This window comes from Physeter macrocephalus, unplaced genomic scaffold (genome assembly GCF_002837175.3).
Source record: "Physeter macrocephalus isolate SW-GA unplaced genomic scaffold, ASM283717v5 random_1545, whole genome shotgun sequence".
Lineage (NCBI taxonomy): Eukaryota > Metazoa > Chordata > Mammalia > Artiodactyla > Physeteridae > Physeter > Physeter macrocephalus.
The window spans coordinates 781-13,101 of NW_021147049.1; the positions used below are offsets into that span (position 1 = coordinate 781).

The 12,321-nt window shown below is 65.7% G+C and overlaps 1 protein-coding gene across 1 annotated transcript; it reads left to right on the top strand.

Moving 5' to 3' along the window:
* The first annotated feature begins 375 nt into the window (after positions 1-375).
* On the top strand, positions 376-12,031 carry LOC102995622 (diacylglycerol lipase-alpha). Its single transcript, XM_028487331.2, has 12 exons — positions 376-395; positions 911-1,064; positions 1,651-1,734; positions 1,848-1,925; positions 2,313-2,393; positions 3,248-3,390; positions 3,711-3,779; positions 4,115-4,187; positions 5,291-5,487; positions 6,369-6,498; positions 7,016-7,203; positions 8,683-12,031. Exons 1-12 carry the CDS (start codon positions 376-378, stop codon positions 9,632-9,634), a joined length of 2,169 nt encoding a protein of 722 aa, XP_028343132.1. The 3' UTR covers positions 9,635-12,031.
* The last annotated feature ends 290 nt before the right edge of the window (positions 12,032-12,321 follow it).

Consider the following 12,321-nt stretch of genomic DNA (forward strand, 5'->3'; position numbering starts at 1 on the left):
ATCCGAGGGGCGTCGGAGGCAACAGGCCAGAGGACCAGGGCCAGATGGGGCCGGGCCCTCAGACCTTGCAAGAACTCTGGCCTTTACACTGGACAGGAAGGGCAGCATCGGAGGGTTTTGAGCGCAGTGATGTGGCTTGACGTATATCTTAAAGGCTCACTCTGGCAGCCACGTTGAGAACGTAAGAGGCGGGGATAAATGAGGGAGACCAGTCAGGAGGCCCCTGTGACACTCCAAGGCAGGGATAAGGTGGCTTGGAGCAGGGTGGGGGGTGGCGGCGAGGGCAAGCGTTCGGAGTCCAGATCTGAATTTGAAGGCAGAGCTAGCGGACGTGCTGACGGACTGGTGTGGGATGTGAGGTGGGGTGAGGACCCGATGGCGCCCAGCGAGCGAGCGTGGGGTTGAGCCGGAGCACAGGGGGCGGGGCCTCGGGCACTGGGGCCTGGAAAGGTTGCAGTCCTGTGGGACATCTGGGAGGAGGTGTTGCACAAGCAGTTGCATGCGAGCAGGTCTCTGGGGCTTATTGGCGCATAGGTGGTATTTAAAGCCCAAGACTGGATGAGGCCCCAGGAGCGAGTGTCGCTAGAGAAGAGGAGCTCCAGGGCTGACCTCTGGGTCCTCAGTGAGAGGACGAGTACAAGGAGGCTGCCCCTGAGGGAGAAGCAGCCCAGGAGAGAGGGTGCCTCCTGCCGAATGGGGAGAGCGTTTCAAGGGGGAGGGCGAGTCCCACTGGGTCTTGTGCTGCCGAGAGGCCGAGCAAGATGAGGGCTGGGCCCGGGCCGGGCCGGTGGAGCTTTGCGGGGGAGGCTTTGGAGAGGGGGCAGGGCTGCAAGAACCAGTTCCAGAGAGGATGGGGGAGACCGCTGCTCCGTCGGGGTCCCTGGCTCTGAGCCCTCTGCCACCCGCCCAGGTGCTGCTTGTGTCCTGCACGGCCCCGCTTTGCCCCTGGAGTTACCATCGAGGAAGACAACTGCTGCGGCTGCAACGCCATCGCCATCCGGCGCCACTTCCTGGACGAGAACATGACCGCCGTGGACATCGTCTACACCTCCTGCCATGATGCGGTGAGGGACTGGGGCGGGCTTGCCGGGCTGGTGCAGCCTCCCCCCAGCCTCGGTCCCCCACAGGCCACTGGAGGCAGGCAGCGCTGCGCCTGGGGTGTGTACGCTGTCCCCCTCAGCGGCAGGAGCCCTCGGCTTGGCTGGCATGGCTGGCCGAAGCCTCCAGGCCTCCCCTCGCCGGGCAGACCAGAGATGGGCCGCCTCCTTCTCCCCACATCCTGGCCTGCATCCGCTCTGGGGCTAGGACGTGGACCCCGGCCCCGCACCCGGCACTGGGGCTTCCTGGCCCCAGCCTCTGGGGGAAGGACTTGAGAGGGAAGAAGCAGGAGGCACCGGGGAGGGGGCAGCCCCTCAGGACTGAGCAGGCAGGACGGCAGCACTCACGGGCGCCCGGGTCGGCGGAATTAGGAAGGCCAGGTAGGCTGTGTGCCGGCTTGGGAGGGACCTCCTGTGACCCTTGCAGGCGTCAGGGGCCCAGTGGCCAGTGGAGCCAGATTCCCGGGCCCTGAAGGAGACCGGCTTCAGTCGCCTCCCCAGATCTGGCTCCACCCCGGGGGCCGTTCGGGCTCACGAGCCGCCCTTCCCCTAGGTCTATGAAACCCCCTTCTACGTGGCAGTGGACCACGACAAGAAGAAGGTGGTGATCAGTATCCGGGGAACCCTGTCCCCCAAGGTAGGCTGCCCGGTGACCCAGCCCACCCCGTGGACCCCTCACAGCCCCCGAGGGTGCCCGCCTCCGTTGTCCTGTCCTCAGTCCCGGCCCTCACCGCCCTCTCTCCCCCCAAGGACGCCCTGACGGACCTGACCGGTGACGCCGAGCGCCTCCCTGTGGAGGGGCACCATGGCACCTGGCTGGGACACAAGGTACCCCTCCTCGTGGGCGGCCCCTGGCCCTCTCCTCTCCGCTGCCAGCACGCGGGCCTGTCCTGTTGGGGCGGGGCTTCCTCCGGGGTCGCGGGGCTCGCCAGGAGAGACTGGTCAGAGAGGTGCCGATTCGTCTGGAAAGTCCACTGCCCCCCACCCGCCAGGACCCCCACGGCCCTGCCCGGTGCAGATCCCGTCCCACAGGAGCTCGAGGGGGCAACCGGGAAGAGGTCCACCAGCGCCCCCAGCCAGCTTGTCCCGAGGACCAAAGGGGGAAACGGGAGGGACAGGGTTAGTGAGCTGCACATCCCTGTGGCTTTGCTGCTCCCTGACAGGCCTCCCTCCCTCCCCGTGACACCCCACCCACCTCGGTTCCTCCTCCCCCAGGGAATGGTCCTCTCGGCTGAGTACATCAAAAAGAAGCTGGAGCAGGAGATGGTCCTGTCCCAGGCCTTCGGGCGAGACCTGGTGAGGCGTTTTCCATGCCATGAGCCCTTGCCACACCCAGCTCGCCCTCCCCCAGGGCAGCAGACTGGGGACAGGACAGGTGAATGATGGAGCCTCCCCCGCAGGCCAGGCTCCTACACTCTCCTTCCATCCCTGGCTCCCAGCCCCCTCCTCATTTGCTCAGTCCCTCCCACCCCCTCTGGCCCTTATCTTCTTTGGTACCAGCTCCTCTTGCGCACCCCTGCTCAGCCCCGCGCGGTCGTGAGCACCTGCTCGGTGCCAGGCACTGGAGGCTACAGATGGCTCAGTTCTGGGGCTTCCAAAATGTCGAGCAGAATGCACCCAGAAAATAACTGCAGAACAGATAGAAGGGGTGCCGCTCTGGTTGAGGGCGATCTGGGCCCTGCCCACTGCCCACCCCTCCCCGCGCAGGCAGGCAGCCCCTGAGGTGCTTGCTCCCAACTGCCCTTCCCAAAGCCAAGCAGTCCCTGGCCTCAGGAGACCCCAGTCTAGTGGTTGGGGCACAGGGATGGGAGCAGGTGACCAAATGATTATAATAGAGTGTAGTCATTATATTTAAAGGTCTATCCCAGGTGCAGATGCAGTATCTAGGAGGGAGCAAGCCTCTCCTGGAAAATCAGGAAGGGCTTCTCCAAGGAGGTGACCTCTGAGCGAGGTTTTGAAGGATGAATAGGAGTTTGTTATATAGTCTCCCCAAGAAGTTGCTCTGAGGGGGCCTAGCTTGGCCCTTCCTCTGCCCCAGCAGCCACACAGCACAGACATGATCCCAGGACTCTGGGAAGCCCCCTCTGCCTCCCTGGTGTCAGCTTGGCAGGCAATGGGGCAGGACTCTCAGGGCCTCTCTCGGTCCCCAGGGCCGCGGAACCAAACACTACGGCCTGATAGTGGTGGGCCACTCCCTGGGCGCGGGCACCGCCGCCATCCTCTCCTTCCTCCTGCGCCCCCAGTACCCGACCCTCAAGTGCTTTGCCTACTCCCCGCCAGGGGGCCTGCTGAGGTGAGCAGCCTGGGGCCTCAGACTCGGCTGGGGGCGACGGGCGGACAGCGCTGGGAGCTGGCTCGGTCAGGGGGCCGGACTGGGCCGTCTGGGTTCCCATCATAAGGGAACCTGGGAGCGGCCTGGAGAGTGGAGGCGGGGGTTCTGGCAAAAGCCAGGTGGGCCCTGGGCTCTAGCCCCAGCAAAGCCTTGCCGACGGGATAGGCGGGCAGGGAGCAGGCAGCCCCGCTCCCCAGAGGGTCTTGGAGTGCCGGAGCCGAGCCCGCTTGGGAACGCCGCGCCCCTCCCCTGCCTTAGCACCCCCTCGGCTTCCCTTGCAGCGAGGACGCCATGGAGTATTCCAAGGAGTTTGTGACAGCTGTGGTCCTGGGCAAAGACCTTGTCCCCAGGCAAGTTGCCCCCTCTCTCCACCTGCCTGGCCTGGGCTCTTCTCCCACCTCGGGGCCTCACCCAGGTGCCCCGTCTCTCTCACTCAAATTCCCGTCTCCTCGAGGGACGCCAGAATCCCCCCCACTCAGGTGTCCGGGGTGAGAGGTCAAGGTCGGCCCGCCCTGCCTGGCCTCCCCTTCCTGGCTGGGCCCTGCCGAGCTGCAGGCTCTTCACCCACCCCGTGACCCTGATGGCCTGGCCTTCCTGTTCCCGGGAGCCCTGCTGCCCCTCACCCCGCCCGTCTCCCCGTCCTGGTCCAGCTCAGGCTGACGCCCCGACTTGCTTCTTTCTTCAGGATCGGCCTCTCCCAGCTGGAAGGCTTCCGCAGACAGCTCCTGGATGTCCTGCAGAGAAGCACCAAGCCCAAAGTGAGCTCACTCCCCTCCCTGCCGCCGGGGCGCCCTGGGCTCTGGGCTCCCCGCTTGTCTTCTGCCCCCTGCCCCACCTGCCCCTCGGCCCCCCCGCCACGTGAGGCCAGGCTGGGGTATGGTTGGTGTCTTGGGGACCTCAGGCCATCAGTCAGGCCTGGAACCGAGGGCTCCCGAGTCCTGACTCCTGTGGCGCAGAGCTGCCGGCAGTCGGGACAAAGCAGTCCCGAGGTCAGTGCTCCGAGCGCGACAGGAAGGCCTCCTCCGAAGCCCACCGCGATCCCCAGGCTCGGGGGGCTGGGGGTCGCCTGGGGAGGGGCCCTGGGGGCAGTTGGTTCTGGTTTTCCCTGCGGCTGAGAGGAGAGGACCAGCCCTCCCTAGCCCCTCCTCAGGCCTGCAGGGGACACTGGGGGCTCTTCCTGTAGCATGGCCTTCAGCGTTCCAGGCTGGGGGTGGGCATGCTGCAGCCGGGCGCCCTGAGGCAGGCAGGGGGTGGCCGGCCAGGCCCAGCAGGGCCTCTGTGCCCCCAGGCCCGCCCTCACGCCATTCACCCTCTCAGCCCCGTTGGGACTGTTGCCAGCCTCGGTGCCCGTGACCATCTGGCAGGCAGGGCACCAGGTGCCGGGGTGAGCAGGCAACGAAGGCATAGGAGGAGCCTAAGGACAGGGAACTGCTCCTCTCAGACCCAGTCCCGGGTGCTTGTCAGGCCCAGGAGGCAGGTGGCGGGGAGCCAACCCCGATGTGGCCGGGCCTGGTGGGTGCAGCTGGACTGAGCTCCGGGGTCTGTTCTGCCTCTGACTTACGAGACGACCTAGAGCAAGTCCCCTCCCTTCGCTGGGCCTGTTTCCCGTCCGCGAGATAAGGGGTGGACTGGTGTTGGCAGCCCTGAAGTTCAGCCATGCCATGTCATCTGTCCTTGGCACCTTTTTGGCATCGTGGCCGCTGGACACCTCAGCCCCCGCCTCTTCACGGGGCGCTGCCCTGCCTCCTGCCGCATGGCCACCCCAGCTCCCCCACCATCACCTGTGAGCTCTCCTGAGCACCCCCTGCCCACCCGGGCAGCGCCACTCAGCTCCATCCCCCTCTTCTCCCTGTCCCCACAGTGGCGAATCATCGTGGGGGCCACAAAATGCATCCCCAAGTCGGAGCTGCCCGAGGAGCTGGAGGTGACCGCCCTGGCCAGCACGCGGCTCTGGACCCACCCCAGTGACCTGACCATCGCCCTGTCAGCCAGCACCCCTCTCTACCCCCCCGGCCGCATCATCCACGTGGTCCACAACCACCCAGCGGAACAGTGCTGGTAGGTGCTGCCCGCGCCCCGGTCAGCTGGGAGGTGGCGGTCAGCTGGGAGGTGGCGGCAGCCAGGGCAGGGGAGTGGAGGGTGGGGCCAGCCTTCATTCTGTCACCCTCGGGGCGTAGGTGCAGAGGCTGGTGACGGTGGCCCAGGGCGCCCACAGCAGGGTTGCCCCAGCCTCAGGCCCTGGAAGTGCAGCGACAGGCCGATCCAGAGCAGGACTCCAGGCTCCTCTCTTGACGGTCCCGGCCTTCGTCCCCAGTGTCACCCTTCCCTGGTGTCCCCCAGGACAGCTGTCCCCACTCGCATCCATTTCAAAGCGGACGCCCTGGAGGGCCACCCTAAAGCCCTGGCCAAGCTCACGCCTCAGTTGTCACTTGGCATCGCGGCTGGCATGAGTTGGCAGACAGCTGGCAGGGGCAGGAGAGAGACCAGGAGAGGGCGGGTACGGCGGCCTCTCCCACCTCACCCCCACCCCTTCCCGCGCTCTCAGAGGGTTGGGCTGCCTCCTCGACAAACAGACAAACAAACAAACAAACAAACAAACAAACGGCTTGCGAGCCGGGACCCTCCCTGGGGTGGAGCAGGTATGGCCCAGGGCACAAGCAGGTGACAGGCCGTGTAGGGATCGGGGCTGAGCCTCAAGGTCAGGCTTTCTGGCTCCATGTGGCATAAATGTTCCTGGCTGCGGAGGGCTGGTGGCGAGGGCTGAGGTGAGGCAGAAGCAAGGAGCCCGGGGACACAGCCCTGCTGGTCCAGCCGGGCAGGGCGTCTCCAAGGCCCCCGCACCCCCACCAAGCCAGGGCAGAGAGCAGGGCCGGGGGCCTGGGGGCCAAGGCCTGGCTGCCCCCGCCCGCCCGCTTCCCTCTGGCCCCTGCGCCCCTCAGCTGCTGTGAGCAAGAGGAGCCCACGTACTTCGCCATCTGGGGCGACAACAAGGCCTTCAACGAGGTGATCATCTCGCCGGCCATGCTGCACGAGCACCTCCCCTACGTGGTCATGGAGGGGCTCAACAAGGTGAGCCCCACAGCGCCTGGCTGGCCGGGTCTCCGTCCCCATGTTACGCACCAGGGTGCGACGCTCCCTGGACGCTCAGTGGGCCGGGGAGCCCACTCGTGTCCTGGGCTCCACACCCGCCTCTGTCCGCACCACCGTGTGGTCCCGTGGTGGGTAAGGGCTAGGAGACACCCAGGAACCTGGCCCTGAGGCAGGCTGAGCTCAAACCCTGAAGGCCACCTGGCACTTGGCGGACGCATGGCCAAGCAGGGGCAGCCTTGGCCATTGCCCGGCCGTGGAAGGGCCAACCACAGGGTAGGAAAAGTCCAACCTGTCCTCCCATCTGCGGGGCGGGCGAGGCACGATCACAGGGCCCGGCCCCGACCTTCCCGGAGGAGCCGGGCCCTGTGTGGGGAGGAGAGCAGGCCCGGCTGACCCCATGAAGCTCTGCTGGGCCTGAGAGGCCGGGCCTGCCACCCCGCCTCCACACGTGATTGTCACCCCTCCGCCGCCACCAGCTTCCCCGTCCTGTCCCCAGGTGCTGGAGAACTACAACAAGGGGAAGACGGCCCTGCTCTCTGCTGCCAAGGTCATGGTGAGCCCCACGGAGGTGGACCTGACTCCCGAGCTCATCTTCCAGCAGCAGCCGCTGCCCACGGGACCACCCGTGCCCGCCGGCCTGGCCCTGGAGCTGCCGGCCGCAGACCACCGAAACAGCAGTGTCAGGTGAGCGCCGTCTCCCCGCAGCCCCGCCCCAGAGGGCGGGTGCAGCGGCCACGCGCGTGCTTTCAGTGCGCGAATGCTCGTGCACGTGTGCATTCTGTGTACGCGCCGGGCCCTCGTATGTTCACGCCACTCTGTACACGTGCACGGGAGGGATTGAACTTGCCTCCGCTGCTCGGGGTCTCTCCTACTCTGCCCCCACTGCCCCCCAGCCTGCCACCACCGAAGCCCGTGTGGGCCAGTAGGCATCTAGGGATGCACAGACCCCTGACCGCAAACGCACAGATTCACTCGTAGCTGTTTAGACCCGACCAGATGGACGCCCGTGCACTTACACGCACACACGTGTTAAAGCTTACACCTGTATATACACGTGTTCACAAATAGTAGCTCTAAGTGCACAGAGCCCCGTACAGACGGACTCACGTGTAGAACACACACCAAGACAGAGGCCAAGACGCTTGGACACAAGGACACGCTTGTGCGGGCAGCCACGTGTGTAAGTGATGGATGCACCTGTACCCAGACCCAGCCTCTCAGCTACATGGGCCGACTGCCATACAGACGCCTAATGTGCATGCTGCACGCAGAAACACAGGCGTGTACACGCTTCCAGACGCAAACACACCCCACGTTCACACGCACTCTTTTGGGGGTTGGGCTCTGAGGCCGTGGCTTCTGGGGTGGGAGGGTATCCTCCTGCCTCTCTGGGACCCTTGCCGCCCAGGTCCGGGGTCCAGGTTACAGATCTGGCCTAGAGGCTGCTAAAGAGGGTGGTGGCTGCTTCCTGGCCCTTGGTGGGGACACCTGGACTTGTCTCCCGATCTTAAAAGCATTTCCCATAGCGGCTGCATGACCAGATGGGGGAGCCAGTGTCCGTTCGCAGCTGCAGTGACTGCTGCGTCCCCCACCCTGGCCCTTCACTCACTCCCTGCAGGCCGTTGTGCGTTGTGCGGAGACAAGGGGCTCCAGGGCCCCATCCAGCAGAGGGCTACACCCCATGGGAGAGGTGGGAGGAACCCCCGGGTGAGGAAGGAAGTGATAGGAGCTCAGGAAGGGGGCCCAGAGGGGTGCTGGCCCGGAGGGTGGGGTTGGACCCAGCGGGGGTGGCTCTGGGCCATGCTCTCTCCCTCCCTACCTTCCCTCGTTCCCTCTCTACCCTTCCACCTCTGCCTCCAGTGACCTGGGGCAGCCAATCTCTCTGGGCCTCAGTCTCCAGGTGGGTACGGCGACGTCGGTGCAGTGATGGACACCAGTGCAGGCCCCCGGCCCCCACCCCCCCCACCCCCGCCAGCTCAGCCCTGCATCGACTCTCTCGTCTTCTGTCTTGGGGTCTTGTGAGCTGGTTTTTAAAAAGGAGGGTTCCCTGTCCCCAGACTGTTCCACCCCTTTCCCCTCCTCCCCCTCCCCAAGTTCCCTCCCGCCGGGGAGCTAGGGGTGGGCCCCCGCCCCGCTGAGTCTCACCCCTCCCTGCCCCCTCAGGAGCAAGTCCCAGTCTGAGATGAGCCTGGAGGGCTTCTCGGAGGGGCAGCTGCTGTCCCCTGTGGCCGCGGCAACCCGCCAGGACCCAGTGGAGCTGCTGCTGCTGTCCACCCAGGAGCGGCTGGCGGCCGAGCTGCAGGCGCGGCGGGCGCCGCTGGCCACCATGGAGAGCCTCTCGGACACGGAGTCGCTGTACAGCTTCGACTCGCGCCGCTCCTCCGGCTTCCGCAGCATCCGCGGCTCGCCCAGCCTCCACGCCGTGCTGGAGCGCGACGAGGGCCACCTCTTCTACATCGACCCTGCCATCCCCGAGGAGAACCCGTCCCTGAGCTCGCGCACCGAGCTGCTGGCGGCCGACAGCCTGTCCAAGCACTCGCAGGACACGCAGCCCCTGGAGGCCACCCTGGGCAGCGGGGGCATCACCCCCGAGCGGCCCCCCAGCGCAGCCGCCCACGACGAGCTGGAAGAAGGGGGTGGCGGCGGGACAGCCCCCCGCGGCGGAGAGCTGGCGCTGCACGACGGGCGCCTGGGGGACTCGCCCAGCCCTCAGGTGCTGGAGTTCGCAGAGTTCATCGACAGCCTCTTCAACCTGGACAGCAAGAGCAGCTCTTTCCAGGACCTCTACTGCATGGTGGTGCCCGAGAGCCCCACCAGCGACTACGCCGAGGGCCCAAAGTCCCCCAGCCAGCAAGAGATCCTGCTCCGCGCCCAGTTCGAGCCCAACCTGGTGCCCAAGCCCCCAAGGCTCTTCGCTGGCTCGGCTGACCCTTCCTCGGGCATCTCGTTGTCACCCTCCTTTCCACTCAGCTCCTCGGGCGAGCTCATGGACCTGACACCCACGGGCCTCAGCAGCCAGGAGTGCCTGGCAGTGGACAAGATCCGGACTTCCACCCCCACCGGCCATGGGGCCAGCCCCGCCAAGCAGGATGAGCTGGTCATCTCGGCACGCTAGCACCCCAGGAGTTGCTGCCAGCTGAGGCCCGGGCCAGAGCAGGTGGCTCCTCAGGCTTCTGGTGGCTGCCCCCCAGGCCGGGCAGCTTTGAGGAGAGGCCCCCGCGGGGCCAGTGTAGCCTCAGGCATTGGGCATTGCTGCTGAGCTGGGGGTCCGCATCCCTACCTCAGCTTTGGAACCCCCAGAGCCAAGGCAGCTGGGATCTGGGCCCTCCAGATAGGGAATGACAGGGAGGGGCGTGGAGCAGGGAGAAGCCTGGGGCAGCCTGCCAGGTGGACAGGGAAACACTCCGCCCTCTCAGCCTGAGTGCCCCCCACAGGGGCATCCTGGCACCTCCTATTCCGGGACAGGCCATGAGTATGCTGACTCCCCGTCACCGCCCTCTGGCTGCTCTCCCAGGGTGGACATGGAGAGCGGCCCCCTCCCCACGTATTCTCATCTGTGGTCCAGGCTGGCATCTGCCCTGGCCACCCCCAGATCTGGTGCCTGCTGGCCAGCCCCCTGGGGTGACCCCCCCCCACCAAGGTGGCCCGCAGTGCTGTGTATGTTTACAGAAGCTGCTGGGCTGGGCTCAGGATGTGTCCTGGGCTTGCAGGCCCCCTGACCCCTGCTGCAATCACGTGTTTAGTAGCCCCTTTCTGGGCAGGCGGGCGCCAGCCTCCACAGGGCCCAAGGCAGCCATGGGGCCTGGAGGGGCCTACAGGAGGGTGGGGTCAGGGCCGCCCCTTCTCTGCTTGATATCCCTCATGCTGGTCCCTCGGTCCATGGGTCCTGGGAACCCAGGCCTGCCCCATTACCTCCTGGCCTGCCTTCTACCCCCGGGGATCCTGGCCACTCAAAGGGTAGAGGGCACAGGTGTGACCACCCCTGCCTGCAGAGTCAGTACCCTGGAAGGAAGGAGGGCCCCACCAAACCCCCTTTTCATCACCTGCCCCCAGGCCTAGGCACCCCAGGCCCTGGGCTCTGCAGCCAGACACGCCTCCACTCTGCACAGCTGCCCCTCCCCGCTGGCCTGGGCTCTCTCCTGGGAGCGGGCCTCTCTTCCCTCCCACCCCCAATGTCCCGTTGGCACTAAGTGGAGCCAAGCGTCGGGTATTGTGGGACCCAGCTAGAGACCCGGGAGGGCCAGGTGCCCTGGGGCCATCCCAGTTTAGCCTGAGGCCTCCACAGCCCCCACTTGGGAGGGTTCCTTCCCTGCTGCGTTGGAGAAGCAGCGGGGAAGTGGAGCCCCCGCCTGTCCCCAGAGGCAGAGTGGGGAGGGGGCGCATGCCGGCGCGGGGCGTGTGTGTGCATGTGCATGCGTGTGTGCCGAGGAAGGGGCTGCTGGGGCACCCTCCCCGCCCTGCCCGCCCTGCCTGCCTGCTGCCCCTCCCAGCCTGCCAAGAAAACAGGCAGCAGACGTGATGGGCACCATGTGGCGGGGGCCGCGGACGAGCTCGGCTTCGGACACGGCCCGTCCCCCTCGTCTCGCCGGCTGCTCTGACCCCTGGTTTGGAAAACTGGTGTGTGCCGAGGCGTTGGCCGCCCGCTTTTGCCTTCATTTCCTTGGAGGCAAGGTCCCCCAACTCTGGGCCCGCCCATGGCCTCCCTCGGTTGGCTAGGCTCCCCTGACCAAGACCCCCGTCTCATGATCACTGGTACCTGGGACCCCTGCCCACCCTGACACATGGGGACAGAGACCTGGGAGCTGGGCCTCCCTCACCCTCTGCGACTCCCAAACCTCATCAGCCCCATCAGGCTTCTGCCCCTGCTGGGCCCACTCCCTTTCCCGCACAAAAGCAAGACGGCATCAGTGGCTCTTCAAGTTTAAAAAGTAATAATAATAAGACAAATCATAAATCAGAGTAAAGTTCCAACAAGCACCCCAGCCCATAGCAGGGAGACTTGGGGTCTGGCCTTTTAACTCCTCCTCCACCAGGGTGGGCCTGGGATCTCTGAGGGGGCGTGGTGCCCACCCATGCCCAGGACTGAGCCATCAGGGACAGACCCCCCCACCCCCAAGGCTGCAGCCGCACGGGGTTACAGCCTTGGGGCTGGGGCAGGCTCGGACTCAGCCCTGGACGCTCCAGGGTCAGCCCACATCCCACGCGCCCCCTCCCCCCCTCTCCCCTGCAGGATGGGCCTGCTGCGTGTCTCTCCCTTCCTCTGCACACCACACCTGGGGGGGTCTGAGCCACCCTCCTCAGCCCAGCTCGGCTCAGACCGACCCCCACTCTGTCCCCCAGACCTGCAGCACAAGGTTTCCCGGCCGTACGCTGGCCTGTCCTCCCAGGGGCCCGGGCGACCTCCATATGCAATCGGTAGTGAGCAGCTGGGCCCCGCAGACACTCATGCACTGTACGTGCCATTCTCCCATGACTTTTTTTGTATTTAATGTATGAAAGATCCAAACTAATATTGCTGTAAAAAGGAGAGACAAATTAATATAGCTTATTCTATAAATACATCTGTATATAAAGTTTTCTGTATATTGTATAGAGCTGTGTATAAACTGGATGTAGAAGCACACTGGCCGCCTTGAGTGACCTCTCTTCCCCGCAGGTGGGGTGGAGGCTGGGTCTGTGTGGCAGAGTGGCGGGAGAGGACCTCTGCGGTTGGCTGTCACCGCTGTCGATGCCCTGGTCCAGGACCACACTTTGAGTCGCAGTGAGAGCCCAGAAGACCCTCAGAGCCCCCATTTGAATGGG

What these genes read in the sequence shown, in the direction of transcription:
- LOC102995622 (XM_028487331.2), top strand. Translation starts at nt 376, where the DNA reads ATGGCGCCCAGCGAGCGAGC. An exon ending in GGGGAACCCTGTCCCCCAAG is followed by an intron (nt 1,735 to 1,847) that starts GTAGGCTGCCCG and finishes TCTCCCCCCAAG; the next exon opens with GACGCCCTGACGGACCTGAC. An exon ending in TCATGGAGGGGCTCAACAAG is followed by an intron (nt 6,499 to 7,015) that starts GTGAGCCCCACA and finishes TCCTGTCCCCAG; the next exon opens with GTGCTGGAGAACTACAACAA.